General features: G+C 45.4%; 1 protein-coding gene across 1 annotated transcript in view; it reads right to left on the reverse strand.

Annotated features, from left to right (window-relative positions):
* LOC140194870 (lipoxygenase homology domain-containing protein 1-like) overlaps positions 1-27,818 on the reverse strand; it is a 351,891-nt gene that overhangs the window by 110,645 nt on the left and 213,428 nt on the right. The window contains exons 25-27 of the mRNA XM_072252157.1: positions 18,149-18,443; positions 14,910-15,061; positions 2,900-3,033 (exon numbers count right to left, since the gene is read on the reverse strand). Of these exons, the coding sequence (XP_072108258.1) occupies positions 2,900-3,033; positions 14,910-15,061; positions 18,149-18,443 (581 nt within the window). The remainder of the gene's footprint in view (positions 1-2,899; positions 3,034-14,909; positions 15,062-18,148; positions 18,444-27,818) is intronic.

Raw genomic sequence — 27,818 nt, forward strand, 5'->3', positions numbered from 1 at the left:
AATCTCTACCATTAGCTCTTTCAGAACCCTAGGGTGCAGTTCATCTGGTCTGGGTGACTTACGTACTTTTAGGTCTTTCAGCTTTTTGAGCACCTTCTCCCTTGTAATAGTAACTGCACCCACTTCTCTTCCTTCACACTGTTTAACATCAGGCACACTACTAGTGTCTTCCACAGTGAAGAATAATGCAAAATACTCATTTAGTTCATCTGCCATCTCCTTATCCCCCGTTATTATTTCTCCAGCCTCATTTTGTAGCGGTCCTATATCCACTCTCATCTCTTTTAATTTTTTTACGTTCTTGAAAAAACTTTTTCTATCCATCTTGATATTGTTTGCTAGCTTGCTTTCATATTTCATCTTTTTCCTCCTAATGGTTTTTTTAGTTGTTCTCTATAGGTTTTTAAAAACTTCCCAATCCTCTATCTTCCTACTATTTTTGCTTTGTTGTATGCCCTTTCTTTTGCTTTTACAATAGCCTTGACTTCCCTTGTCAGCCACGGTTGTGCTATTTTACCATTTAAGCACTTCCTTGTTTTTGGAATACATCTGTCCTGCTCCTTTCTCATTTTTCCCAGAAACTCACGCCATTGCTGCTCTGCTGACATCCCTGCCAGCACCTCCTTCCAATTTACTTTAGCCGATTCCTCTCTCGTACCACTGCAATTCTCTTCACTCCACTGAAATACTGCTATGTCAGACTTTACTTTCTCCCTGTCACATTTCAAGTTGAACTCAATCATATTGTGATCACTGTCTCCTAATTGTCTCTGGTTCATTACATAACATCCGATCCAGTATAGCTGATTCCCTAGTAGGCTCAATGATAAACTGCTCTAAAAAGCCATCTTGTAGGTATTCAACAAACTCACTCTCTTGAGATCCATTACCAACCTGATTTTCCCAATCGACCAGCATGCTAAAATCTCCCGTGACTATCATAACATTGCCCTTTTGACTCGCCTTTTCTATTTCCTGTTGTAACCTGTGGTCCACATCTCAGGCACTGTTGGGAGGCCTGTATATAACTGCCAATAACGTCCTTTTACCCTTGCAGTTTCTTAACTCAACCCGCAAGGATTCAACATCTTCCGATCCTAAATCACCTCTTTCTACTGATTTGATGCCATTCTTTACCAGTAGAGCCACACCAACCCCTCTGCCTACCTTCCTGTCCCTCAGATATAACGTGTAACCTTGGACATTCAGCTCCCAACTACAACCATTCTTTAGCCATGATTCAGTGATGGCCACAACATCATACCTGACAATCAGTAATATTGTAACAAGATCACCCACCTTATTTCTTATACTATGCACATTTAGATACAACAGCTTGAGTACCATATTTGCAATCCTTTCTGATTCTGCATCCCTAGTGCACTGATACTCACCCTGCTGGCTGCAATTATGTCCTATAATCTGCCTGCCCTTCCAGACAGTCTGACTGCACGCTATCTTTGCTTTTTAACCATCTATCCTATCCTGAGTCCCTTTACTCTGGTTCCCACCCCCCTACCAAATTAGTTTAAACCCTCCCTAACAGCTCTAACAAACCTGCCCGCAATAATATTGGTCCCCCTCAGGTCCTGTCACTTTTAAACAGGTCATACCTCCCCCAGCAGAGATCCCAATGATCCAAAACCCTGAAGCCCTGTCCCCACACCAGCTTCTCAGCCACGCATTTACCTGCCAAATCATCCTGTTTCTACCCTCACTGGCGCATGGCACAGACAGCAATCCAGAAATTACTAGCATTCTCCCTAGCCCTCTAAATTCTCTTTTCAGGGCCTCATTGCTTTTCCTTCCTATGTCATTGGTACCAATATGTACCAAGACATCTGGCTCTCTCCCTCCCTCTACAAAGTGCTATGAATGCAGCCTGAGATGTCCCTAACCCTGTCACCTGGGAGGCAACATGCCATCCGGGTGGCCCGTTCATGCCCACAGAATTTTCTGTCTGTTTCTCTGACTATTGAGTCCCCTATCACTACCGCTCCCCTCTTCTCCCTCTTTCCCTTCTGCACCATGGACCCATGTAACCTGGTCTCTGTGCCATTCCCCTGGGAGGTCATCCCCCACAACAGAATCCAAAGTTGTGTACTTATTATTGAGGGGAATGGCCACCGGGGTGCTCTGTGCTAACTGCCTATTCATATTTCCATTTCTCCTCGTAGTCACCCAGCTACTTGTCTCCTGCAACTTCAGAGTGACTACTACTCTGTAACTTTGACCGACTATTCCCTCACTCTCCTGTACAAGCTGAAGGTCATCCAGCCACTACTCCAGATCCCCAACACGGTCTCCAAGGTGTTCAACCTTCCACTTCACACTTTTCTGGGTTGAACTGCATCTGCCCCTTTCACCAGTTCACTCTGATTCTATCTCCACTCCTGAGTTATTCACAGCTTTCTTTCTATAAAAGAACAACTTCATCTTGTCACGTTCCCTGTAATCATTTCCAAACGGTCATGTAACGGTTAGTGCAATGGGATTAGAGCTCGGGGTGTTGGATTTCAGAGTTCAGTCCCAGCATCCATTGTAAGGAGTGTCCTTGTCCTCCCTGTGGAATGTGTGGGTTTCCTCCGGGTGTTCCAGTTTTCTCCCACGATACACAGACATAGGTTCACTGATCACTGTAAACTCTCCCTTGATTGGGATAGGGGCTGCTGGACAGTATGGCTGAAAGGAACAGGAAGGTCTGTTCCATGCTGTATCTCAATAAATAAATAAAAAGATTTCTTCATGTTAGTCTTTAAAAGAAAGCAGGAAGTAGATATAATTTTGCTCTGTAAATAATTTATTTACTTGTTGAAAGGAAGATAGGAAATTGTTTAATCTGCAAAATAGTTTGCATGAGATCTTTAATTTCTCTCTTTTTACGAGCCTCAGAACTCACCTGGTGTCATCCTTCTCATCGACGATCTCCACCCGGTCCAGGAACCAGGCTGCATATCCCCCTGAGTTATCGTGCCGAATTCGGAGTTTCTTTAATGTCCCCAAGTCAATGGCTTTGACCATGAATACATCTTCCTGCATTCAAACAATTTAATGTTGTAACTAGGGCAGAGTAACGTAGTAGATAGCACACACTTCACGGAGCAAGCAAACAGCTCAGGGCTCAGTTACAGCCACTATCAGAAAGGAGCTTATACTTTCTCCCCACGAGCACATGGCTTTCTCTAGGTGCCACACAGGGGTTAGGCTTAGGAACGTGTGCACTGCACAGTTGCCGGCTGCCCCCTGCTCATCCTTGGACTGTGCTGGTCATTGAAGCAAACGATACATTTAACACTTTGTTTTATGGTGCACGTGACAGATAAAGCGGATGTTTATCTTCAAAGGCATGAGGTGCCTGGACTAACACGCACACAGGACAAAGTGAGCCTGGTTTAGACACAGAGAGTCTGAGTTTGAGGAAAGAGGAGAAAATGAAAAAAACTAAAGAGTAAAGTTTACTCTGACAGTGAGCAGTGTCAACAATGGGCTGGCATCTCCTCAACACCAGCAACAGGAGACACACCTAGTATACCGGGTAGTAATACGGCTCTAGAGGCACGGCTTCACTCCTGACCCTGGCTGCTCTCTGTATAGAGTTTGCATGGTTTCAGTCTCGACCCTGACTGCTGTGTGTGTGGAGATTGCTTGTTCCCTCACAGCTTTCCCCACATGCCACGGTTTCCTCTCAAATTCCAAGGATGTGCAGACTGTTTAACTGGCTGCTGTAAATTCCTTCTGAGGTATGCTAGTATGTGGTGGATGAGCCGAAGGGTCTCCTGTGCTGTTGTGCTCTACGTCTCGAAGTGAGGGATCAGCGAACGCATCAGAATCAGGCTTATTGTCACTGGCAGATGGTGCGAAATTTGTTTCGCACCAGAATTACAAAGCAATACATAAAATATTACTGGAAGTTACGACAAGAAATATAAATAAATAATTCTTAGGGAAAGATAGCAAGATGATGAATTGATGCGGCTGCAGGTGAGAGTAGGTCAGAGGAAAGCACGGGGTATTAGTGGGGATGCTCAAAGAGGCAACATTAACTTGATGGACTGAATGCTCTCCTGTGTTGTAAAAAAATATAAACATACGAACATGTATGCTCTAAAAAGATCAGAATTAGAATCAGGTTTAATATGATTGACATATGTAGTGATTTTTTTAGTTTTGTGGCTATGCTGTAAATAAAATACTATAAATTACAATAAGAAATATATATTTGAAATTGAATTTCATAAGTGGCTCAAAAGAGAGTAAAAATAGTGAGGCAGTGTGTATCGGTCTGTTCATTGACCATTCGGAACTCTAATGGCAGAGGGGAACAAGAGGTTCCGAGAACTTTGAGAGTGAGTCTTCAGGGTCTTGTTCATCGCTGTCTATGATTGTTTAAAACAATCACGTAGATTGCTAAGAACACACACAAAATGCTGGGGGATCTCAGCAGGACAGGCAGCATCAATGGAACAGAGTACAGTTGATGGTTCGAGCTGAGACCCTTCAGCAGGACTGGAGAGAAGGATGAGAAGTTCGAGCAAGAAGGTGGGGGTAGGGGAGGAAGAAGGACAAGGTAGTAGGTGATGGGTGAAACAGGGAGAGGGGATGCTGAAGTAAACAGCCGGGAAGTTGATAGGTGAGAGAAATAAAGGGCTGGAGAAGGGGGAATCTGGTAGGAGAGAGTAGAAGACCATGGAAGAACGGGGGAGGAGCACCAGAAGGAGGTGATTTAAATATCTCTGCTGGGGCCCATGCAATTTATGCACTAGTCTCCCGTAAGGTTGAGGGACACCTGGTCAGGTAACACGTTGTTTTCTCTGTGGGATTTATACACTCTCATTTATGCGATTACATATAATTCCTAAAGGGAAATCAACACAAGATCGAGAAAATCACAAGAAGGAAGGAAGAAAGTCGCTCATGTACTGTGTGAACTTCACGGGATACCAGTAGTCAGGCAAAACTCAGGATTTTTCACCATGTTTCTTTTGCTGTGTATTGGAGAAACTGTTTGACATCATCTTTGAAAACTGAGATTTCGCCAAAAATTCTCATGTTCAAGTTCAGGTTCCGTTTACTTTCATCCAACCGTACACATGTATAACACCAAACGAAACATCGTTCCTCTGGACCAAGGTACAACAACACAGTAAATATAACTCACATACAACCTTACACATGTATACCATCAAACGAAACAATGTTCCTCTGGATCAAGGTGGAACAACATAATACATATAATTCACACACATAACAGAAAGTAACATTACCACAAATAAATAAACAAGTAATAAGGTGCATTGACAACAGAAGTTCAGAATCAGAATCAGGTTTATTATCACTGTCATGTGACGTGAAATTTTTTAATTTAGCAGCAGTTCAATGCAATATATAAACTAGCAGAGAGAGAAGAAAATAATAATAAATAAAATAAAACATAATAATAAATAAACAAGTAAATTAATTACATATATGAAATAGATTATTTTAAAGTGTGCAGAAACAGAAATAATGTATATTAAAACAGTGAGGTAGTGTCCAAAGCTTCAAAGACCATTTAGGAATCAGATGGCAGAGGGGAAGAAGCTGTTCCTGAATCACTGAGTGTGTGCCTTCAGGCTTCTGTACCTCCTACCCGATGGTAACGGTGAGAAAAGGGCATGCCCCGGGTATCCAACCCTCGCCTGGGTTGATAATTCCACCACAGAAAAACGGTCCCCTTTGTTGTGGTCACAGTCGGTGACCTCTAAAGGATTTCGGAGGACAGTGGGAAGATCGAGGGCGTCAGCTCACCTGAAGACTCAAATCTCTCCTCTCTCTCTCTCTCTCCATCACTACTCAGCTCAATACCTCAAACTGAACTGAACTTTACTCATCATCGTAAGACTGTATCTATTTACCCCTACACTCGAAGAAGCTTGGTTTTCATATATTTCTATACTTACTTATATATAATCATTGCTAACCTGTTTGATTTATTTGCATTTATATAACTGTATTGCATAGTTACTAATATATATCATTAGTTAACAGCAATACTGGACTCCAAAGTGTTTTCCATCTCTGCTGGTTCTTTAACCCGTCACGGGGTACGTGACAGCATGTTGAAATCTCCCATGACTACCATAACATTGCCCTTCTGACTCATCTTTTCTATTTCCTGTTGTAACCTGTGGTCCACATCCCAGCTACTGTTGGGAGGCCTGTATATAACTGCCAACAACGTCCTTTTACCCTTGCAGTTTCTTAACTCAACCCACAAGGATTCAACGTCTTCCGATCCTATGTCACATCTTTCCACTGATTTGATACCATTCTTTACCAGTAGAGCCACACCATCCCCTCTATCTACCTTCCTGTCCCTCCGATATAATGTGTAACCTTGGACATTCAGCTCCCAACTACAACCATCCTTCAGCCACGATTCAGTGATGGCCACAACATCATATCTGACAATCTGTAATAGTGCAACAAGATCATCCACCTTATTTCTTATACTGTGTACATTTAGATACAGCACCTTGAGTACTGTATTTGCTATCCTTACTGATTCAGCATCCCTAATGATTTAATACTCAGTCTGTTGGCTGCATCTAAGTCCCATCAGCTGCCTGCCCTTCCTGACAGTCTGACTGCACGCTATCTTTACTTTTTTACCATCTGTCCTATCCTGAGTCCTTTCACTCAGGTTCCCAAACTTCTGCCAAATTAATTTAAGCCCTCCCCAACAGCTCTAACAAACCTGCCTGCGAGAATACTGGCAACACACATCAAAGTTGCTGGTGAACGCAGCAGGCCAGGCAGTATCTCTAGGAAGAGGTACAGTCGACATTTCAGGCCGAGACCCTTCGTCAGGACTGACTGAAAGAAGAGCTAGTAAGGGATTTGAAAGTAGGTGGGGAGGGGGAGATCCAAAATGGTAGGAGAAGACAGGAGGGGGAGGGATGGAGCCAAGAGCTGGACAGGTGATTGGCAAAAGGGATATGAGAGGATCATGGGACAGGAGGCCCAGGAAGAAAGACAAGGAGAGGGGGGGACCCAGAGGATGGGCAAGAGGTATATTCAGAGGGACAGAAGGAGAAAAAGGAGAGTGAGAGAAAGAATGTGTGCATAAAAATAAGTAACAGATGGGGTACGAGGGGGAGGTGGGGCCTAGCGGAAGTTAGAGAAGTCGATGTTCATGCCATCAGGTTGGAGGCTACCCAGACAGAATATAAGGTGTTGTTCCTCCAACCTGAGTGTGGCTTCATCTTTACAGTAGAGGAGGCCGTGGATAGACATGTCAGAATGGGAATGGGATGTGGAATTAAAATGTGTGGCCACTGGAATATCCTGCTTTCTCTGGCGGACAGAGCGTAGATGTTCAGCAAAGCGGTCTCCCAGTCTGCGTCGGGTCTCGCCAATATATAAAAGGCCACATCGGGAGCACCGGACGCAGTATATCACCCCAGTCGACTCATAGGTGAAGTGTTGCCTCACCTGGAAGGCCTGTTTGGGGCCCTGAATGGTGGTAAGGGAGGAAGTGTAAGGGCATGTGTAGCACTTGTTCGGCTTACACGGATAAGTGCCAGGAGGGAGATCAGTGGGGAGGGATGGAGGGGACGAATGGACAAGGGAGTTGTGTAGGGAGCGATCCCTGCGGAATGCAGAGAGAGGGGGGGAGGGAAAGATGTGCTTAGTGGTGAGATCCCGTTGGAGTTGGTGCAACTTACGGAGAATAATATGTTGGACTCGGAGGCTGATGGGGTGGTAGGTGAGGACCAGGGGAACCCTATTCCTAGTGGGGTGGCGGGAGGATGGAGTGAGAGCAGATGTATGTGAAATGGGGGAGATGCGTTTAAGAGCAGAGTTGATAGTGGAGGAAGGGAAGCCCCTTTCTTTAAAAAATGAAGACATCTCCCTCGTCCTAGAATGAAAAGCCTCATCCTGAGAGCAGATGCGGCGGAGATGGAGGAATTGCGAGAAGGGGATGGCGTTTTTGCAAGAGACAGGGTGAGAAGAGGAATAGTCCAGATAGCTGTGAGAATCAGTAGGCTTATAGTAGACATCAGTGGATAAGCTGTCTCCAGAGACAGAGACAGAAAGATCTAGAAAGGGGAGGGAGGTGTTGGAAATGGACCAGGTAAACTTGAGGGCAAGGTGAAAGTTGCACTAAGCACATCTTTCCCTCCCCTCCTCTCTCTGCATTCCGCAGGGATCGCTCCCTACACAACTCCCTTGTCCATTCGTCCCCCCCATCCCTCCCCACTGATCTCCGTCCTGGCACTTATCCGTGTAAACGGAGCAAGTGCTACACATGCCCTTACACTTCCTCCCTTACCACCATTCAGGGCCCCAAACAGTCCTTCCAGGTGAGGCAACATTTCACCTGTGAGTCGACTGGGGTGATATACTGCGTCCGGTGCTCCCGATGTGGCCTTTTATATATTGGCGAGACCCGACGCAGACTGGGAGACCGCTTTGCTGAACGTCTACGCTCTGTCCGCCAGAGAAAGCAGGATCTCCCAGTGGCCATACATTTTAATTCCACATCCCATTCCCATTCTGACATGTCTATCCACGGCCTCCTCTACTGTAAAGATGAAGCCACACTCAGGTTGGAGGAACAACACCTTATATTCCGTCTGGGTAGCCTCCAACCTGATGGCATGAACATCGACTTCTCTAACTTCCGCTAGGCCTCACCTCCCCCTCGTACCCCATCTGTTACTTATTTTTATGCACACATTCTTTCTCTCACTCTCCTTTTTCTCCCTCTGTCCCTCTGAATATACCTCTTGCCCATCCTCTGGGTCCCCCCCCCCCCCCGTCTTTCTTCCCGGACCTCCTGTCCCATGATCCTCTCGTATCCCTTTTGCCAATCACCTGTCCAGCTCTTGGCTCCATCCCTCCCCCTCCTGTCTTCTCCTATCATTTTGGATCCCCCCCTCCCCCTCCCACTTTCAAATCCCTTACTCACTCTTCCTTCAGTTAGTCCTGACGAAGGGTCTCGGCCTGAAATGTCGACTGTACCTCTTCCTAGAGATGCTGCCTGGCCTGCTGCGTTCACCAGCAACTTTGATGTGTGTTGCTTGAATTTCCAGCATCTGCAGAATTCCTCTTGTTTGCGAGAATATTGGTCCTCTTTGGGTTCAAGCGCAACCCGTCACTTTTGAACAGGTCATACTTCCCCTACAAGAGATCCCAATGATCCACGAACCTGAAGCCCTGCCCCTGCACCAGCTTCGCAGCCACACATTAATCTGGCAAATCATCCTGTTTCTACCCTCACTGGCGCGTGGCACAGGCAGCAATCCAGAAATTACTACCCTGGAGGTCCTGCTTCTCAGCTTTCTACCTAGCTCTCTAAATTCTCTTTTCAGGACCTCATTGCTTTTCCTTCCCATGTCATTGGTACCAACATGTACCAAGATATCTGGCTGCTCCCCCTCCCTCTCCAAAATGTTGTGACGCAGTCTGAGACTTCTCTGAGCCTAGTACATAAGGTGAATGAACTTGCAGCACAGTTGCAGATTGGCATGTTTGATGTTGTAGGGATCATAATGGCTGAAAGAAGATTATAGCTGGGAGCTTAATGTCCAAGGATACACACTGTACTAGAAGGATAGGCAGGAAGGTAGAGGGGGGCAGCATTGCTCTTTTGGTAAAAAATCAAATCCAATCATTAGATAGATGCAGAATCATTGTGGATAGAGCAAAGGAACTGCAAGTGTAAAAAGATCTTGATGGGAGTTGTATACAGACCCCCCCCCCCCAAACAGTAGTAAGGATGTAGTCTACAAATTACAATGGGAGGTAGAAAATGCATGTCAATAGGGCAATATTGCAATAGTAATGTGGGATTTCAATATGAAGGCAGATTGGGAAAATCAAATTGTTGCTGGATTCCAGGAGGGGTAATTTCTAGAGTGCCTACGAGATGGGTTTTTAGAGCAGCTTGTGGTTGAGCCCACTAGAGGGTCAGCTATTGGATGTTGTGCAATAAACCAGAATTGATAAGAGAGCTTAAGGTAAAAGAACCCTCAGGAGACTTGATCATACTATGAACAAATTCACCCTGAAGTTTGAGGAGAAGAAGCTAAAGTCAGATATATCAGTATTACGGTGGAGTAAAGGGAATTACAAAGGCATGAGAGAGTAGTTGACCAGAAGTGATCGGGAAAGAACACTGGCAGGGATGATAGCAGAGCAGCAATGGCTGGAATTTCTGAAAGCATACCAGAAGGCACAGAACAGATACATCCCAAAGAGGAAGAAGTATTTTAAAGGAAAGATGACACAACTGTGGCTATCAAGAGAAGTCAAAGCCAACATAAAAGCCAATGAGAAGGCATATCATAGATCTAAAATTAATGGGAAGTTAAATGCTTAGGAAGCTTTTAAAAACCAAAAGAAGACAACTAAACAAGTAATCAAGAAGGTAAAGATGGAAGCAAGCTAACCAATATCATTAAATAGGATACCAGAAGTTTCTTCAGATACATAAGGTGAAAAAGAGAGGCCAGACCACTGGAAAATGATGCTGGAGAGGTAGCAATGGAGGACAACAAAATGGCAGATGAACTGAGTAATAGAGGTATTTAAAATTATGAGGGGGATAGATAGAGTTGAGGTGGAGAAGCTTTTTCCATTGAGAGTGCAGGAGATTCAAACAAGAGGACATGAGTTGAGAGTTAAAGGGCAAAAGTTTTGGGGTAACATGAGGGGGAACTTCTATACTCAGAGAGTGGTAGCTGTGTGGAACGAGCTTCCAGCAGAAGTGGTTGAGGCAGGTTCAATGTTGACATTTAAAGTTAAATTGGATAGCTGTATGAACAGGAAAGGAATGGAGGGTTATGGGCTGAGTGCAGGTCAGTGGGACTAGGTGAGAGTAAGAGTTCGGCATGGACCAGAAGGGCCAAGATGGCCTGTTTCTGTGCTGAAATTGTTATATGGTTATATGGTATTTGGCATCAGTGGAAGACACTAGCAGTAAGTTGGAAGTTCTAGGTGTCAGGGGTCAAGAAGTGTGTGAAGTTGCCATTTCTAGAGAGAAGGTTTTTAGAAACTGTAAGATCTGTAGGTAGATGAGTCACTTGGACCAGATGGTCTACATCCCAGAGTTCTGAAAGAGATGGCTGAAGAGATCATGGAGGCACTAGTAATGATCTTTCAAGAATCACTGGATTCTGGTATGATTCTGGAAGACTGGAAAATTGCAAATGTTACTCCACTATTCAAGAAAGGAGAAAAGCAGAAGAAAGGAAACTACAGGCTATTTAGTCTGACCTCAGTAGTTGGGAAATTGTTGGAGTTGATTATTAAGGATGAGGTGTCAAGGTACTTGGAGGCACATGATAAAATAGGCCATAGTTAGCATGGCTTCCTCAAGAGAAAATCTTGCTGTACAAATCTGTTGGAATTCTTTGAAGAAATAACAAGCAGGATAGACAAAGGAGATTTGGTTGATGTTGTGTACTTGGATTTTCAGAAAGCCTTTGACTAGGTGCCACACATGAGGTTGCTTAACAAGTATTAGCCCATGGTATTATGGGAAAGATTCTAGCATGGAGAAACCAGTGTCTGAGTGGCAGGAGGCAAAGAGTGGGAATAAAGGGACCCTATTCTGACTGGCTGCCGGTGACTAGTGGTGTTCCACAGGGGACCGTGTTGGGACCAATTCTTTTTCGTTACATGTCAATGACTTGGATAATAGAATTGATGGCTTTGTGGCAAAGTCTGTGGATTAATTGAAGATAGGTGGAGTTTTGGGCCCCTTATCTTAGAAAGGATGTGCTGTAGCTGGAGAGAGTTCAAAGGAGGTTCAAGGAGATGATTCCAGGATTGATTAGATTGTCATATGAAGAATATCTGACGATTCTGGCCTGTATTCATTGGAATTCAGAAGAATGAGGGGAGACCTCAGTGAAACCCCTCGAATGGTGAAAGTCCTTGACAGAGTGGATGTGGAGAGGATGTTTCCCATGGTGGGAGAGTCTAAGACCAGAGGACACCGATTCAGAATAGAGGGACGTCCTTTTAGAATGGAGGTGAGGAGGAATTTCTTTAGCCAGAGAGTGGTGAATCAGGCCAAATCTTTATGTGTATTTAAGGCAGATGTTGATACATTGTTGATTGGTCGGGACATGAAGGGAGTTGGGGGGAAAGCAGGAGATTGGGACTGAGAGAAAATTGGATCAGCCACGATGAATTGTCAGAGCAGACTCAATGGACCAAATGGCCTAATTCTTCTCACACATCTTACGGTCTTATATATTTCACCATATACTACCCTGAAATTCTTTTACTTTGGGGCTTTCACCATAAATAGAAAGAATCACAACATAATCAATGAAAAACTGCTGATGACAGAGAATAAAACTACAGCTATGCAGCACCCGCTACTGTGGGATCTCTGTCTTAGAGGCCAATGTCAGGCTGTCTTTTAAGCGGGTGAACCCTCGCAAGGTGACAGGCCCTGATGGAGTACTGGGCAGGGCTGTGAAAACCGGTGCCAATCAACTGGCGGGTGTGTTCAAACACACTTCCTTTCTCTTATTGCTACAGTCAGAGGTTCCCACGTGTTTCAAAAGGGCATCAATTAGACCAGTGCCCAAGAAAAGCAGGGTGAGCAGCCTTAGCAACTATCATCCAATAGCACTCACATCTACGATGAAGACGTGCTTTTAGAGGTTGGACCCACTGCAGTTTGCCTATCACCACAATAGATCTACAGCAGTCACAATCTCATTGGCTCTTTACGTGGCCTTGGATCACCTGGGCAATACAAATACCTACATCAGGACGCGGTTTATTGACTACAGCTCAGCGCTTAACACCATCATTCCCACAGTTCTGATGGAAAAGCTCCAGAACCTGGGCCTCTTTACCTCCTTCTGCAACTGGATCCTCAACTTCCTAACCAGAAGATCACTACCTGCGCCAGTCGGAAACAGCATCTCCACCTCACTGACAATCAACCTCAGGGGTGTGTGCTTAGACCACTGCTTTAGTCTCTCTACACCAATGACTGTGTGGCTAGGCATAGCACAAATGCTGACGATACCATTATTGTTAGCAGAATTTCAGAACTTCATTCATTTATTATCAAAGCATGTATCCGCATCCAACTCTGAAATTTTTCTTCTCCAGATAGCCACAAAACAAGGATGAAAGTCATTCAGAAAGGAACATCAAACCCCCCCACTCTACCACCCCTCCCCCACAAAAACAAAAAGCATCCCAATCATCAACACCCCCCCCCAAAACTCCCCTCCCAACACAACTGGAACATCAACCCCCAAAAAAGCAACCCCTCACCCGCACAAAAAGCTAACAGAACACAACAGAACATCAACCCCAATCACACTCCCCGCACACAACAAAACGGAAAAGGAACAGGCCATAAAAAAAAGAGTATAAAAACCGTAAGTTTGAAAAAGTCCACAGTCCATAAACACAGAACCACAATACCATCCTCCGATATCACCGACATTCAGCGAAAGAGAGGGCTACCACACGAGGCAGCGAGGCCTACCCGCCAGCCACAGAGCGATAGGCCACTCACAGTTTTCTTCTCCAGCAGCGATCAAAAGGCAGGCAGTCGGCGCGGAAACTCTCACTTGCTTCCACGTTTCCCTCGCGGTCTCAATCTGCCTTGACACTTTAACAGGTGAAATGGAGTTGAACACTGGCCTGCACCCCAGCTCAAAGTCTCTCCTAACCAAGGCTGTCCAAGTACACACTCGCTTCCCAGAATCTTCTCGGAGACAGCAAAGCACTGGATCACTCAATCGGCAAACTGTAAATCACAGGCTCCAACAGTCCCAGAAACACATTTAATGTGAGAAACAGATGAAAAAGATGTAAAAGGGATATTTTCATGAGCTGTGTGGAAGACGTTGACTGAGGGAATGTTTTACGCTTGACCAGCTAGTTGGATGGTGCTGCAGCTTCAACCCTACATTCAACGTCAACAAGAGATGATTGTGAACTTCAGAAAGGGTAAGACAAGGGAACACGTGCCAGTCCTCATAAAAGGGATCAGAAGTGGAGAGAGTGAGAAGTTTCAAGTTCCTGCGTGTCAATATCTCCGAGGACCCGGAATATCGATGCAGCTACAGAGGAGACACAACAGTGGCTATATTCCATTCGGAGTTTGAGAAGATTTGGTTTGTCACCAAAAACACTTGAAAATTTCTACAGATGTACCGTGGGGAGCATTCTGACTGGCTGTATCACTGTCTGGTATGGGGGCTGGGGGCTACTGCACAGGATCGAAGTAAGCTGCAGAGAGTTATAAAATTAGTCAGCCCCATCATGGGTACTAGTCTCCGTGGTATCCAGGACATGTACAAGAAGTGATGCCTCTGAAAGCTGGTGTCCATCATCAAGAATGTCCATCACCCAGGACATCTCCTCTTCAGGAAGGAGGTACTGCAGCCTGGAGGCATACACTCAATGAACAGCTTCTTCCCCTCTGCCATCTGATTTCTAAATGGACATTGAACCCACGAACACTACCTCAATACTTGTTTTATTTCTATTGCTCTGCTTTATCAATTTGTACATTATCATTACACATTATTATTGTGTATATTATTAGCCTGTACATTATTGGAAGTTCAGCCTGCACACTGCTAAGTGTGTTTTAAATGTGACTGCTTTAAGGAAAGAATTTCCCACTCAGGATCAATAAAGTATTTATTATTATTATTATTATCTTTGCACTAGTTATTTAATTTAACTATCTAATATATATATAGACTTTCTGCAATTCCCTTCTTTCTTGATCATGATGCATTGCATTGTATTGCTGCCGCAAAATCACGACATATGCCGGTGATATTAAACTTGACTCTGATCCTGATGACAGGGATGGACAAACACACAATGTACAAAAGACGATGCCCTCCACTCTGACAGTTATACTCTACCTGTCCTTTTTCAAACTTGTTGAGGTGATTTGACCTCTTGAGGTGTCTTTCTCCTGTGTCAGTTGTCGCACCGTAAATGTTAATGAAGACGTTCGCATCTGTTCCTGCACCTAGGACATTCCCAGTAAACACGTGGACAGTGTACGAGTTCTCTGTGAATACAATGATGAAGAAAAATCTGCCAACATCATAAAAACAGGGAATGCCGGAAACACTCAGTAGGACAGGTAGAATCTGTGGAGAGGGAAATAGAGACCATAAGACATAGGAGCATATTTAGGCCATTCAGCCCATCGAGTCTGCTCTGCTATCTCATCATGGCTGATCCCAGATCCCACTCAACCCCATACACCTGCTCTCTCACCATATCCTTTGATGCCCTGACCGATCAGGAAACTATCAACTTCCGCTTTAAATATACCCACGAACTTGGCCTCCACCACAGTCTGTGGCAGAGCATTCCACAGATTCACCACTCTTCGGCTAAAAAAATTGCCTCCTTACTTCTGTTCTAAAAGGTTGCCCTTCAATTTTGAGTCTGTGCCCTCTGGTTCTGGATACCCCCCCCCCCAAGAAGAAACATCCTCTCCACATCCGCCTTATCTAGTCCTTTCAACATTTGGAGGTTTCAATGAGCACTCGTCACACTATCCGGGTGACTGAGGATACCTCGTTCAGAGAAAGGTCGCAGCGACTGGCATCTGCAGAGGTGGAGGACGTTCGGCAGCATTTGTTGAAATTGAATGAAGCTGAGATCATCACCGAGTCCTGAAGCCCCTATGCGCCCTCAATAGTAGTGGCCCAAAAGAACAATGGGAAGGTACAGATGCATGTGAACTATAGGCCTCTGAACAGGCATACCATCCTGACCAGTATACGGTCCCCAGGATTGGAGACAGGCTGGACTGTCTGAGTGGTGTGAACTGGTTCAGTGTGCTGGACTTGAGGAGTGGATATTACCAGATCCCCATGAGTGAGGCTGACAAAGAGAAGATGGCATTTATATGTCCACTGGGATTCTTCCAGTTCGAAAGGATACCCCAGGGCATATTGGGAGCCCCAGCGACTTTCCAGCATGTCATGGAGAAGATGGTGGGGGATATGAATTTGCTTGAGGTGTTGGTGTAACTAGATAACCTCATAGTGTTTGGGTCCAAATTGGAGGAACATGAAGTGAGGCTACTGAAGGTGCTGGGCCACCTGAAAGCTAAAGGGCTAAAACTTTCCCTGGACAACTGCCAGTTCTGCAAGATATCTGTCAGTTATGTTGCGCACATAGTCTCACGGGATGGAGCAGCTACGGATCCTGCTAAGACAGAGGTGGTGACCACATGACCAAGGCCCCAGACTGTGAGCGCTTTGCTCTCCTTCTTTGGGTTCTGTAGGTACTATTGGAGGTTCGTGAAGGGCTACATGAAAGTGAATCACCCTTTAAATCAGCTTCTGTGTGGTTACCTTTCTTCGGGGAAGAAAGGGAGGAGGACAAAAGGAGAGGAGGGTAAAGATTATCATAGTACTTCGGAGCCTTTTGGAGCAAGATGGGATGCAAAATGTGAAGAGGCCTTTCAGTCGCTGAAGGAGATGCTGACCCAGGCGCCTGTGCTGGCTTTCGCAGACCCCCGATTGCCATATTTACTGCATACAGATGCCAGCAGAGAGGGGTTGGGGGTGTCCTGTATCAGGATCAGGGTACAGGGTTGAGACCTGTTGCGTTTGTCAGCTGGAGTCTGTCACCCTCTGAGAAAAACTATCTCATGCACAAATTGGAGTTCCTGGCATTGAAATGGGCCGTGGTGGATAAATTGAGTGACTACCTCTATGGTGTCAAATTTGAGATGAGGACGGGCAACAATCTTATTTCCCAAACTTATATCCTGACCTCAGTGAAACTGGATGCCACAGGCCATTGGTGGTTGGCGGCACTGTCTGCCTCTGATTTCAGCCTGAAGTACCAGCCGGAGCAGAACGTTGATGCCGATGATTTGTCCCGACGTGCGCATGAAGGACTGGTCAGGGATGAGGAGTGGGAGAGCGTTCCTGTCCCGGGGGTGAAGGCCATGTGTCAGTTTGCCATCACGGGGAAGGGAGAGGAAAGGCAAGCGTAGAATCAAGCGGTATATCAATTGAGAGCTTCTGATGGCGCCATTGCCTTTCTTTTCTTCTTGACTGGATTTATTACAGCCTTTGTACACCACGGTTCCTGTACCCACCATAACTTCCCTGTCTCATTGGAATGTACCTGTGCAGAACTCCACACAAATATCCCCTGAACATTTGCCACATTTCTTCCGTACTTTCCCCTGAGAACATCTGTTTCCAATTTAAGCTTCCAATTTCCTGCCTGATAACCTCATAATTCCCCTTACTCCAATTAAATGCTTTCTAACAGAATGTTGGAATTTTGAATTCTTCTTGCTCGTGTAAATATTTTGCATATACTGCTATTTTTATGAACAAACTTACTTCCGGAAGTGTGTGTTTTCTATTCACTGCCTCCTTCCGATACCTAGAGCTTCTGATGACCTACTAGCACCTGGTATAATACTATGCAATTCGATTTTCTCATAAAGAGTGCAGCGGCCAGTCACACGAGATAGGACGAGCACTATACAGGTGCTACAATATCATTGCAAGCTTTATTCAATTTGCAGGTTTAGTTAAGGAACTGAATTTAAGTTCACCAGGTGGAGACTTGAACTGCCATCATGCTACTGGTTCTACCTTTAGAGACAGGTTCGAAATCAAGAATCCAGCCATCATTTGCAGACGTAGTGGGCCTGTCACCAGTTTTAGACTGTTAGGCCATAAGACACAGGAGCAGAATTAGGCTCACTGAGCCCATCTTGGACTGCTTCAGCATTTCAACATGGCTGATTTATTATCCCTTTCAACCCCATTCTCCTGCCTTCTCCCCAGAACCTTCGATCCTCTGACTAATCTAGAAACTATCAACCTCCACTTTAAATGTACCCAGTGACTTGGCCTCCACAGCCATTTGTGGCAGCAAATTCCACAGATTCAACACCCTCTGGCTGAAGAAATTCCTCCACACCTGTGTTCTGAATGGACGCCTCTCCATTCTGATGCCATGCCTTTTGGTCCTAGACTCCCCCACTACAGGAAACAATCTCTCCACACCCACTCTATCTCAGCCTTTCTAAATTAGCACCACAACTCCCTTCAGCAGTGTCAGTGAAGCGATTTATCAAAGATGAAAGTGGGCCAGGAACCTCCCTTACCTTCCAGGTCCTCAGCATCTTCTGGCAGGAGTTCCAGCAGCAGCTGTCGGTCTCCCTCGTCACTGGCCAGCCAGCGTTGACAGTTGAAAGTGTAGGTCTCCACCACCTCCTCCGGTATGGCATTCACATCCTCCTCTACCTTCTTTTTCTTTTTCTTCTTCTTTTTGTCATCCTGCACAGTCTGGAGTTTCAGCCGGCTGATCCTGATGGAGTCCAGGAACCAGCCTGGGGCAATACCACTCCCATCATGGCCCACACGTAATTTCACCAGTCTGCCCACGTCCAGCGCCTCAATCTGTGCACGTGCAAAACAGCCACTTCATCAGAGAGTAAGGACATCATCACAGGAACAAAAATAGGCCAAGGTCAAGAGAAATGTTACCAAAACCAGGGCAGTGGCGTGCTCCCCCTTCCGGCAATTGGAATTGGTTGGAAATTTTCACATGTACGGAGACACTGTGAAAAGTTTGTGTGTAACAGCTACAGAGTAAGTGCAGTGCAGATAGACAATAAGGTGCAAGATCATAATGAGGTAGATTGTGAGATCAAGAGTTCATCTGTTTGTACTAGGAGACCATTCAATAGTCATATAACCGTGGGACAGAATCTGTTCTTGAGCCTGTGGCATGTGCTTTCAGGCTTTTGAATCTTCTGCCCGATGAGAGTGGGGGAAGAGAGAGTGTCCAGTGAGGGTGGGGACTTTGGCTATGTTGACTGAGCAAGCGAGAAATGCCTTCTCACTGCCTCAGGAAAATCAAAATGAAATCACCTACCCAATTACTGAGCCGATCCCACAATCTCCGGACTCACTTTCAAAGAATCTACAACTCGTTCTCAATGTTTATTATTTACTTATTATTAATATTCTGTTTTTTTTTAATCTTTTTTGGATTTGCATAATCTGTTGTCTTTTGCATATTAGTTGCTTGTTTGTCTTAGTTAGTGTACAGTGTTTCACTTATTCTATTGTGCTTCTTTGTATTTACTGTGAATACCTACAAGAAAATGTATCTCGGGGTAGTATATGGTGACCTACTGGGGCACCACCATGGTACAGTGGTTAACTTGCGTCACTGGAGTTCGGAATTCAACTCCGGCACTGTTTGTAAAAAGCTTGTACATCTTTCCCATCAACACATGGGTTTCCTCCAGGTGCTCTGGTTTCCTCCAACAGTCCAAAGACGTGCCGGTTAATAGGTTAATTGGTCATTGTAATTTGTCCTGTCAGTAGGCTAGGGTTAAGTGGTTGAGTGAACTCAGCCTTTTCTCCTTGGAGCGACGGAGGATGAGAGATGACCTGATAGAGGTGTATAAGATAATGAGAGGCATTGATCGTGTGGATAGTCAGAGGCTTTTTCCCAGGGATGAAATGGCTAGCACAAGAGGGCATCGTTTTAAGGTGCTTGGAAGTAGGTAGAAGGGGGATGTCAGAGGTAAGATTTTCACAGAAAGTGATAGATACATGGAGCTTAGTAAAATAGAGGGCTATGTGTTAGGGAAATTCTAGGCAGTTTCTAGAATAGGTTACATGGTCAGCACAACATTGTAGGCCGAAGGGCCTGTAATGTGCTGTGGATTTCTATATTCTTTGTTAAATTGGTGGTTTGCTGGACAGTGTGGCTCATTGGGCTGGAAGGGACTGAGGGACTGTTCCTCACTGTATCTTTAAATAAATAAATATATGTACTTTGATAATAAATTTACTTGAATTCGCGGAGGGTGTGAGAACTCAGGGCTTTTCCAGTTTTCCTGGTTGGCTACACTAGAAAGGGGTGTGTCCAGCTGCAGCCATGGTGATTGGTCCATACAGGGCGTAGAGAATATGTTAAGTGATCTGGTCACTGCACAGGGGCTTGAGAATCCTCATGCACGATTCTCTAAAGGTTAACTTGCAGACTGAGTCGGTACTGAGGAAGGAAAATGCAATGTTAGCAATCATTTTGAGAGGACTAGAATATTAAAGCAAGGATGTAATGCTGAGGCTTTATGAGGCACTGGTCAGAAGTATTGAGAGTTTTGGGCTCCTCATCTAAGAAAAGATGTGCTAGCATTGGAGAGAGTCCAGAGGAGGTGCACGAGAATGATTCTTGGAATGAAAGGGTTAATGAATGAAGAGTGTTTGATGGCCCTGGGCCTGTACTCACTGGAGTTTAGAAGAATGAGGAAGGATCTCATTGGAACTATCAAATATTGAAAGGCCTAGAGAGAGTGGATATGGAGAGGGAGTTTCCTATAGTGGAGGAGTCCAGGACCAGACAGCACAGCCTCAGCATAGAGGGACAACCATTTAGAACAAAGACAAGGAGGAATTCTTTAGCCAGAAGATGAATAATCTGTGAAACTTATTACCACAGGCAGACGTGGAGGTCAAGTCATTAAGAATATTTAAAGTGGAGGGTGATAGCTTCTTGATTAGTCAGGAAATCAAAGGATATGGCAGGAAGGCAGGAGAATGGCATTGAGAGGGATAATAAATGAGCCATGATGAAATGGCGGAGCAGACATGATGGGTCAAATGGCCTAATTCTGCTCCTGTGTGTTATTGTTGCTTTACCCTGGTTAAGATTTTTACTGCTATGTTGTAGGTATTTCATTTTAGCAGTTCTGTAAGAGCAGTGTGTTTTGGTTTCGGCTAAAAATCAAGGGGCTATGATGTTCAAGTTGGGAATGTTGTGTCAGCTAATCAGGATGGCGGAGTCGGGAGAAAGCTTGAGAGAGTGGGGCAGAGAGAGGTTGGTGACGGACAGTGTGGTTTGCGGGATTTTTTCAGCAGGAGCTGTGGAGAGGGCAGGAAGGAAGATGGCTGGGAATGCTGTGGGAAGGAGTGTCCCCATTGCACAAAGTCTCCTGTGCAGATGAATGGCTCCAAGGAGGAAGGGTCAATACTCCTGCGAGAGCCAGTTCATTCGAGATGGGTTTGGAGCAACGTTCAGAATGTGGTGTGTGCTTTCACACAGACCGTGAGTCCAGCTAAAAAGGACAACTTCAAGATGAGCTCCAACTTTATGTGCACATTTGGACTGGGTTAACTGTAATGGGCCTTTTATATTTTTTTTCTTTTCTTTTTCCTATTAACTGTTCCATAAAACTGAAATTTGTAAATATAATTTCTTTATAATTTAATGCTGTGTACGATCTGTTATTTCATGTTGACTAACATGTGTATGAGCAATATTTACACAGTATTAGCTCAAATTGAGGTTTCTTTAACTGGAACATCATGGCATTCCTGTTTGGCTGAATCCCAAATTATAGTGACCCTAGATGTATATTGTTGATGAAAGGTGCCTTCTTGCTGCCTAGTCCTGTGGCTACTAGCAGAACCAGCTAACAGGCCAAGTTCGAATACGGGCCCAGTGAGGGGTCGCATGGTCTTAAGCACAGGAGCTGAATGCGAGGAGGTGGGTGACCACCAGGAAGGGAGGTAAGGCAAGCAGGTAGTGCAATAGTCCTGTGTGATCCATCCTTTCGCTAACAAGTCTAAGCATTGGGTGTTGTTGTGGGGAATGACGTTCAAGCAATGTTTCCCCTTTTGTCAAACCACGTTGACTCTGCATGTTAGCCGTGTAGATTTTTGAAGCCCTGCTATTTTGTCCTGTATTTTCCCAACGGTAGATGATGGGCCACCTAGTCTCCATTTCGTTGTTTTCAGCACCCATTCTTTCTTGAACAGTGGGCTCACATTTGCAGTTCTTCCATAAGACCATAAGATATAGGAGCAGAAGTAGGCCATTCAGCCTATTGAGTCTGCTCCGCCATTCAATCATGGGCTGATCCAATTCTTCCAGTCATCCCCACTCCCCTGCCTTCTCCCCATACCCTTTGATGCCCTGGCTAATCAAGAACCTATCTATCTCTGCCTGAAACGTACCCAATGACAGAGCCTCCACAGCCACTCATGGCAACAGATTCCACAGACTTACCACCCTCTGACTAAATTAATTTCTCCGCAATCCCTAACAGCCTCTCTTGAATGAAAGGGAATTTTTATTGAGCATAGAGCAGTACACACAGGAACAGGCCTTTTGGCCCACGATGCTGTGCTGAACCAATTAAATTAGTCATCAAATGGCCAACTAAACTAATCCCTTGTGCCTACACAATGTCCATAGCATTCCTTTTTTTTCTCACATTCATTTGTCTAAACATCTCTTCTTGCGTTTACCACCACCCCAGTCCACTCTCTGTGTAAAAAACTTGCCCTTTACGTCTCCTTTAAGATTACTCCCTCTCACCTAAAATGCATGCACTCCGGTTTGGGATTGTGAATATTGGTAGTTCGGGTTAAGGTGTTTAATACTGTGGTGTTCGTCGAGCTTGGTCATTAGCTTGCAGACGTTCCGTCACCAGTCGAGGTGACATCCTCGGTGTGCAGCTGTTGGTGTTTGCCTCTGAGAGTGCCCATATCGCCACCCCCCATTCAACTGCCTGGGTCCTGACTGGCTACCCTTCAGATGACCTTTGAATTCTACTGGTTCTTAGGCATTGGTAGGTGGCGTATATTTCCGTATGTTTGTTTACAGAGTTATCATGCTTTTAAGAGTGTCATGTTTGCCTGCGGCAGAACCCCCGTGGTGTCCCAGTTGAAGTGGTGTCCCTCTCGGTCCTCATGTACCGAGATCAGCGACAGTGGATTATATCTCCTTACCGCCGGTTTGTGTTCCTGTAAATGAGTTGAGAGCTTACGTCCTGCCTGCCGATGTAGTTCTTGGTGCAGTCTCCACAGGTGATCTTGTACACCACAGTGCTTTTGTCAGCTGTCTTTACTAGTACCTTGGTTCTTGAGACAGGCTTCCTTAAATTCGCTGTTGGTTTGTGAGCGATTGTGATTCCATGAGGTTCCAGCAGTCGAGCTGTCATTTCACGTCTTGCACTGCGCATTGAGACAGGTCTGAGTGGTATTCTGTCCTTAGTCAGCATCTCCTGATGAAATTCTGTGGGTAATCATTGTTCTGGAGAAGTTTGAATAAGCGCTTCTCTTCCCTGGCCCTAAGTTGGGTGGTTGTGCAGTGTTTGTGCTCTCTGTGAAATCAGCTTTTCTTTTGGGGACTGGGTGGTGGCAGTGGGAGATCAATATCTGGTGTGTGTGTGTACCTTCTATCCCTCAAAGGTCAGCTGAAGGGGTAGCCAATTGGGACCCGGGCAAGTGAATAGGGCGCTATATAAACGCGCACACTCCCAGAGAGAAACACCAACAACTGCGCACTGAGAGTGTCATCTTGACTAGTGATGACACGTCTGCAAGCTAATTGCTCAGAGCAGCAAACACTGCAATATAAAATGTCCTCTGGTGTTAGAAGCATCAACCCTGGGAAAAAGATACTGTCTGCCTACTCTATCTATGCCTGTTAGAATCTTGTAAACCTCTATTGGATCTCCCCTCAGCTTCTGCCGCTCCAGAGAAAACAACCCAAGTTTGGCCAACCTCATTGTAGCACATGTCCTGTAGACCAGGCAACATCCTGGTAAACCTCTTCTGCACCTTCTCCAAAGCCTGGACATCCTTCCTATAATGGGGTAACTAGAACTGTATGCAAAACTCCAGATGCAGCCTAAGTAGTGTTTTATAAAACTGCAGACTTCTGAATCTGTGACTTGACTACTAAAGGTATGAAGAGTATTGGATCGGTTATGAGCATGTGGCGTGTGCATCCAGACGACTGATCGCGCAGTGTAACGATTAGGCCTCCTACGCATGGAAGGACCTCTCTTTTCCTGCAGGCTTTGGAGTACGCATGTGTGTTCAGCTCAGTGGGCTCCGTTTGTTGCTCCCGCATGGTAGTTTGTCCAGTGAGTACCGTTACTGAAACGTTTAATCCTACAGCTCTGTCGCTGTTCTAGCTCTGCGCATACAGAGCACCACGTTCTTTCTTACCACCCTGTCAACCTGTGTAGCCACTATCAGGCAGTGATGCTCTTCGACCCTGAGATCCCTCTGCTTATCAACACTGTAAAGGGTCTCGGCATCCACAGTGCACCGTGAGGGGAAAATGTTCCTTCACAGTCTGTGGTTATAAATGGGACTGCATCAATTGACAGGTTCTACATGGATTTTAGTTGGGCTTTTGACAGGGTCTCTCATGGGCAGCTCAACAAGAAGATTGAAATGTGTGCGATCACTGGTGAATTGGCCATTAGGACTCAGATCTTGCTTGCCCAGAGAAGACAGAATGTAGTGGTCGAAGGGACTCATTCTAGCTGGAGGTCCACGATTAGTGGTGTTCAGTTACAGATACGGGTGGAGAAATGGCCAGATGGAGGTTAACCTGCACAAATATGAAGTGTTGCACCTTGGTAGGTCAAACATAAAGAAACAGTGCTCTGTTGAGGGCAAGAGCATTAACAATGATGATGAGTAGAGGGATTTTGAAGTCCAAGTTCATCGATCCTGAAAGTGGCTGCACAGGTTGATACGGTGGTTAAGAAGGCACATGGCTTGCTTGTCTTTATTAGTCAAGGCATTGGGTTCAAAAATCAGGAAGTTATGTTGCAGCTTTATAAAACTCTAGTTAGGTCACAGCTGGATTATTGCATATAAATCTTACCATCCATTTTAGGGACAACACACACAAAATGCTGCCTGGCCTGCTGAGTTCCTCCAGCATTTTGTGTGTGTGTCTTGGATTTCCAGCATCTGCAGATTTTCTCTTGCTGGCCCACTTTGAGAAGGATGTCGAGGCTTTGGAGAGGGTGCAGAAGAGGTTTACCAGGATGCTTACTGGATAAGAGGGCATGTGCTATAATGAGAAGTTGGACAAGCATGGGTTGTTTTCTCTGGAGTGGCAGAGTCTGAGGGGAGATCTGATAGAGGTTTATAGGATTATGAGAGGCATAGATAGAGCAGACGAGACAGTATCTTTTTACCAGGGTTGAAATGTCTAATACAGAGGACATACACTTAAGGTGAGAGGGGGTAAGTTCAAAGGAGATGTGAGGATCAAGTTTTTTTTTCACACAGAGAGTGGTGGGTGTCCGGAATGAACTGCCTGGGGTGGTGGTAGAGGCAGATACATTAGGGACTTCTAAGAGATGTTTAGATTGGCACGTGAACATGAGGAAAATGCAAGCATATGGACATTGTGTAGACAGAAGAGATTAGTTTAATTGGTCATATGATGACTAATGTAATTGGTTGAGCACAACATTGTTTGCTGAAAGGCCTGTTCCTGTGTGTACTGTTTCATGTCCCGTGTCAAAGTCTGCACATTTGATCGTGGCATTCAGAATGGAATTATGTGAAATTCTTAAAAGAGAATGAGATCAAAGGATGTAGGATTAATCTTGCACAGAACCAGCATAGACTAGATGCAGTTGCCATTTTCTTCCTGCTGTCACCATTCTGTGGTTCTGTGACATGCACATGACATAGATAGATAGACACAGGTATACAAATATTAAAAGTAAGAAAGAATAAAAAAGTGTTACCTAAAACAGTCTAACAGGAGGGATTCATCACTTCCCTGGTTGACTCATTATAGAGCCCTCATGGCCGAGGGTAAGAATGACCTCACATAGTGTTCTTTGGAGCAGCACAATTGTCTTAGTCTGTTATTAAAAATGCTCCCCTGTTCAGCCAAGGTGGCATGCAGAGGATGAGAAGCATTGTCCAGAATTGCTAGGATTTTCCATAGAGTCCTTTGTTCTACCACAGACTCCAGTGTGTCCAGTTTGACTCCCATAACAGAGCCAGCCTTTCTAATCAGTTTATTGAGCCTGTTGGCATCACCCGTGTTGATGCCATTGCCCCAGCACACCACTGCATAGAAGATTGTACTGGCAACAACAGACTGGGAGAACAATTTAAGGAAGTGCAAACACGAGGAATTCTGCAGATGCTGGAAATTCAAGCCACCCACATCAAAGTTGTTGGTGAACGCAGCAGGCCAGGCAGCATCTCTAGGAAGAGGTACAGTCGACGTTAGTCCTGACGAAGGGTCTCGGCCCAAAATGTCAACTGTACCTCTTCCTAGAGATCCTGCCTGGCCTGCTGCGTTCACCAGCAACTTTGATGTGTGTCAGTTGAAGGAAATGCCTGCATACTCCAAAGAACCTCAAATCTCCACAGGAAATAGAGGCAACACTGGCCCTACGTGTACACAGCCTCTTTGTTGGTGCCCCAGTCACATCTGTCATCCAGGTGCACCTCCAGGTCCTTGTAGGTCTTCATATCCACGTCCTCACCATCAATAGTAACAGGGAGCAATGCAGGCTTAGTCTTCCTAAAGTCCATCACCATCTCCTTTGTCTTACTGATGCTGAGCTGCAGATGATTCAGCTTGTACCATTTGACAAAGTCCTCCACCAGGGCCCTGTATTCATCTTCCCATCCTCCCTTAATACACCCAACTATTGCTGAGTCTCAGAGAATTTCTGCAGATGACATGACTCAGTGTTGTATTTACAGTCTGAGGTATACAGGGGAAACAAGAAGGGAGCCAAAACAGTCCCCTGTGGGGCACCAGTGCTGCTTATATCAATGTCTAACACACAGCTCTGAAGCCGCACAAACTGTGATCTGCCAGTCAGGTAGTCCATTATCCAGGATACAATGGAAGTGCCAACCTGGATTGAACGGAGCTTTTCCCTCAGCAACGAAGACTGTATGGTAGTGAAAGCACTTAGGAAATTAAAAAAAACATGATCCTCACAGTGCTGCCATGCTTATTCAAATGGGCGTAGGCTCTGTTCAGCAGGTAGATGACAGCATCATCGACTCCAATGTGCTCCTGGTAAGCAAACTGCAGGGGATCAAGGGTTGATCTGACCAGGGGTAGGAAGTGAACCAGGACCAGCCTCTCAAAGGTCTTCATAATGTGTGAGGTCAGGGCTACTGGGCAGTAGTCATTCAAGACTTTTATTCGGCCTTTCTTGGGTACCAGGACCACACATAATGTTTTCCACACAGTCGGGACCCTTTCCAGGCTGAGACTCGGATTGAAAATGTGCTGGAGAGCTCCACACAGCTGCTTAGCACACTCCTTCAGGACCTTGGGGTTCACACCATCCGGTCCCAATGCTTTGCCATGTCTGAGTTTCCCCAGAGCCCTTCTCAGCTGCTCAGTAGTGAAGGTGAGTCCATGATGATGGAGAGTTGGTGGACAGTGGGGGCTGGGCAGGTGAAGATCAGGACAATAGCAGTTGGTATGTGGAGGTGTGGATGGCAGGTGCAGGGCAAGGAGGGGATATGGACAATCACAAACAAAAGAAAATCTGCAGATGCTGGAAATCCAAGCAACACACACAAAATGCTGGAGGAACCCAGCAGGCCAGGTAGCATCTGTGTATCTTTGACATTTGCATACAAGAGGTCCAGTGTTTTATTTTCTCTTATATGACACTTGACAAACTTATCGATGGTGGGTGCGGTTGGTGACAGAAACATGGTTGAAGACTGCCGATGCGGCGACGAATGCATTGTGGTGTTCGAGTCTGGAGTCTCGGGATGGTAGTGTGTACGACGTCACACGCAGCACTGGGACTGCGTCAGAAAGGCGGTATGTAAAGAGCAAGCAATACGGCGTGGCTGAACTCCTGTGGTAGATAATATGGATGCAAACTCACAGCAGCTTATCGATGTCCGGAGTGCAGATTCTTTCTTTCACAGAAATGTGACTGGGATTACAGCCTCTGCTGTTCACAAGCACAGCAAGCCCACCTCCCTTCCTCTCAC

This window comes from Mobula birostris, chromosome 3 (assembly GCF_030028105.1).
Source record: "Mobula birostris isolate sMobBir1 chromosome 3, sMobBir1.hap1, whole genome shotgun sequence".
In the NCBI taxonomy this organism is placed as follows: Eukaryota; Metazoa; Chordata; class Chondrichthyes; order Myliobatiformes; family Myliobatidae; genus Mobula; species Mobula birostris.